Raw genomic sequence first — 4126 nt, forward strand, 5'->3', positions numbered from 1 at the left:
AACGAGACCACTAAAGCGAATAAAAATAATCATAAAAATGTTGAATCACGCATGCGTGTTATGAAGCGTTGACTTGTCAAAAAATTTTAATAATATTGATAATGCGATAATAACTCTAATATAATAATTGTTATATTATAATATAAAAAATAATGATAATTTAATAAAAATAATAGCAATAATCCGATAATGTAATAATAATAATAATAATAATAATAATAATAATAATATTGTTGTTATTGTTGATTTCATTCCTTGAAGGAATGAAAAAAAAACACCTACTTCTTAAGGAATGAAAATCCTATATTTGGAAGGAATTTCATTCACTATGGAATGGTTCATTCCATTACCACATGCCAACCAAACATAGATTTTTTCATTCCTTTGGAATGGCACATTTCATTCCACCTCTCATTCCCTTATACCAAACGCTACCTAAATGTACATTATTATTCCGACCACCTCATATATGCATACACCCCGAAACTATGTTTGACGTTTAACAAATCTGTTCAACATAATCAAACTTAGATAGCGGCATCGAGCTAGAATCATACCGAAACCAGAACCGTAAAGGTACAAATACGAGAACAAGAACCAAACCTAGCTACCATATAAAATAAATACAGATCCTGATAGATTGGGTTTTGAGTGTTTCACATGTTTAGATAGTGTAATGCTCACCCCTATGATCAGACACCATATGCATTTATTTGGTTTTTTATGCATTTATCTATCTACTAATATATTTTTTTGTTGAATCTAGTAACAAATCCGTTCACACACTCCATATATCATCGTACATGTATAAAATGGTGAATACATATGTACCTTTTCCGGTTTTCCATGCAGTTATTAATTATTATTAATATTAATATGTAATAAATTCTGTTACATCGTGCATAAAATCAATTTTATTACACTAAAAATATGTTATATATAATAATATTCGTGGCCACCTCATTATTTTGAATTATGTAATTTGCGGATAAAAGCACACATGCATTCAACCTCCACCACACTTGTTACCTGTTACAATTCTTTCATTCTCCTAACTCCCTGAGCTTAAACTATCATATTATATTATATCATATCATGTCGTCATCCGATAAAGATGTATTCGCGGGAGTCATAGACTCCGGTAAAACCATCAACTCCTCCAACAAAAAATCAAAGCTTTTGTTAACCGCTTTTGTTTCAATCCTACTTGTATCGGCTTTAATCGGCATTGTCGTCGTCGGAGTCAAATCGCGACGTCACTCCAGTGCCGTTGACAGTGAAGTTCACGCCATCGTAAAATCCTCATGCAGCAGCACACTTTACCCAGAGTTATGCTACTCTACCATCGCGAGCCACCCGGACGCATCCAAGAAAGTTAAATCCCAGAAGGACGTCATCGAGCTTGCGGTTGATATAATAGAAACCGCAGTCAAGAAGAACTACTTCCAGATAAAGAAGCTCACCACACGCAAAGGCCTCACGCCACGCGAGATCGCTGCGCTTCATGATTGTCTGGAAATGGTGTCCGAAACGTTGGACGAGCTTCAGAAGGTTGAAAAAGATTTGGAAGAGTATCAAACCAAGAGGTCGTTGAAGCAGCATGCTAGCGATCTCAAGACGCTTATGAGCTCGGGTATAACTGACCAGGAAACGTGTCTTGACGGGTTCTCTCACGACAGTGCGGATAAAAAGGTTCGTAAAGAGCTGGAGAAAGGTCAGGAAAAGGTGAGGAAAATGTGTAGTAATGCATTGGCTATGATTTGTAACATGACGGACACGGATTTGGCTAATGAGGAGAGGCTGAATGAGAGGAAATTGAGGGAGGAAGAGAATACGGTGTGGCCGGAATGGTTATCCGTTGGAGATAGGAAGTTGTTGCAGTCGGGGACGGTTAAGGCGAACGTGGTGGTGGCGGCTGATGGGAGTGGGAACTTCAAGACTGTGGCGGCTGCGGTGGCGGCTGCACCGTCAAAGAGCAGTTCAAGGTACGTGATTAGGATTAAGGCCGGGGTGTACCGGGAAAATGTGGGCGTGCCGAAAGGGAAAACGAACATCATGTTTTTGGGGGATGGGAGGAAAAGTACAATTATTACCGGAAGCCGAAGCGTAAAAGGAGGAAGCACTACCTTCGACTCAGCTACCGTTGGTTAGAATACTTCACTTCAAATGTTCATATCATATTTTCATTTTGATCTAGAATTGAATATAAGTGAACACTACAAGAAAGCTTAATTAGAATACTAATCTAACTTAATTATAACATCAATATAGAAATGCAATTCATAATATACAAAAAGCATTATTAATTATCAAAAGTTAAAAATAACTATTCAAATGAATGATATAATTGTAATTTTAGATGCAACTGAATAACTGTTTGGTATTGCAATAGTATATTAAAATATTTGATACTAGTTAAAAGAATGTCCTGTATATTATTTTTTTATTTTGATGATAGTAGGTTTGAAGGCATGTGATAAAATTTTAAAATGATATACTGTTATGTTTTGTCGTTCAGTGGGTATGTGTCATTGGCTACACCTCACCTATCAGATCTAAAGGTGATACAAGTTAGCAAGTACGACAAATAGATACACTACCAATATCATAACTTTATTGCAGATAAACATAGCATTTTCCACTTAGATAAAAAATCTCAATAATGTTGCTAATTTAGGATAAAAAAAGCTTATTAAACTACATAGAATTAAAAACAACATATTTAATACATATGATTTTATTCGCATACAAGGATTAAATTAAACAACGTTTGAGCAAAAAATAAGGATAGGATATGGTTGAAGATGCATCAGTGTTAGCAAAAGGTTACAATTATGAAGCGAAGTTGTCAGCGTTGTCATTTTTGTTTTACGACAACTAGAATTTCCATAAATTAAGCAGCCGAACATGTGCTAATACTAAAGCATATCCACCATTACCATACACAAATAATTCATATTCCTATTCCTTCACCAGAAAACCTTAATCAAGTTGAAAGTGGTGGGCCCGTGTTATTAATAAAAAACGAATCATATGCTATTGTTTCTAATTGGTTGATTTAAAATTATAGAAATTTAGTTTCTTTTTGCAGCAATTGTAGGTGATGGGTTCTTGGCACGAGACATAACATTTCAAAACACGGCCGGAGCTTCAAATCACCAAGCTGTGGCACTTCGAGTCGGATCCGATTTGTCAGCATTCTATCAATGTGACATGTTAGCGTACCAAGACACCCTTTACGTTCACAAAAACCGTCAATTCTACATCAACTGCTTGGTTGTTGGTACTGTGGATTTCATTTTTGGGAACGCTGCAGCCGTTTTCCAAGACTGTGACATCCACGCACGCCGCCCCAATTCGGGTCAAAAGAATATGCTCACGGCACAAGGCCGCACTGACCCTAACCAGAACACTGGGATCGTGATTCAAAAGTGTAGGATAGGTGCCACTTCTGATTTGAGCCCGGTGCAAGGGAGTTTTCCAACATATCTAGGACGACCATGGAAACAATATTCAAGGACCATGGTTATGCAATCTAGCATCAGCAATGTGATCCACCCAGCCGGATGGTTCGAGTGGGACGGGAACTTTGCATTGAGCACGTTATACTATGGTGAGTACCGCAACACAGGAGCCGGGGCGGGGACGTCAGGTAGAGTAAAATGGAAAGGGTACAAGGTTATTACAAGTGCTACAGAGGCTCAGGGATTCACACCAGGAAACTTCATTGCTGGGGGTAGTTGGTTAAAAAACACGGGTTTCCCTTTCGCTCTTGGTTTGTAAACATTAGTGCAAATGTTTACTACGTGTGTTATTGATGGTTTTTAATTTACGGAGCATATTGTGTTATTTAGCCCAAGCAATTTGATTAATTATATGAATAAAGTAACTACGTACCCTTTTGTTGGCATATGGAATATTCTTGATTGTGGACTAGTAACTTAAAAGTTGCAAGCCCAACAATTACAGGGTCGTGCCCAATTAATTCGGCATTCACATAAGGTTAGATCCCATGTTACATACGAACGGATAATATATAAAACTTCTTCATATATATATATATATATATATATATATATATTTATATATAGTGTGTGTGTATGTGTGTGCACACACGCATGTGTGT

The 4126-nt window shown here is 37.0% G+C and overlaps 1 protein-coding gene across 1 annotated transcript; it reads left to right on the plus strand.

Moving 5' to 3' along the window:
- The first annotated feature begins 1384 nt into the window (after positions 1-1384).
- Positions 1385-3807, plus strand: LOC143590104 (pectinesterase-like). Its single transcript, XM_077070690.1, has 2 exons — positions 1385-2146; positions 3092-3807. The coding sequence occupies exons 1-2, from the start codon at positions 1519-1521 to the stop codon at positions 3781-3783; spliced, it is 1320 nt and encodes a 439-aa protein (XP_076926805.1). The 5' UTR covers positions 1385-1518; the 3' UTR covers positions 3784-3807.
- The last annotated feature ends 319 nt before the right edge of the window (positions 3808-4126 follow it).

Source organism: Bidens hawaiensis, unplaced genomic scaffold (assembly GCF_021521415.1).
Source record: "Bidens hawaiensis isolate Kalapana, Puna unplaced genomic scaffold, B.hawaiensis_p1.1 tig00001597_1, whole genome shotgun sequence".
NCBI classification, from domain to species: Eukaryota; Viridiplantae; Streptophyta; class Magnoliopsida; order Asterales; family Asteraceae; genus Bidens; species Bidens hawaiensis.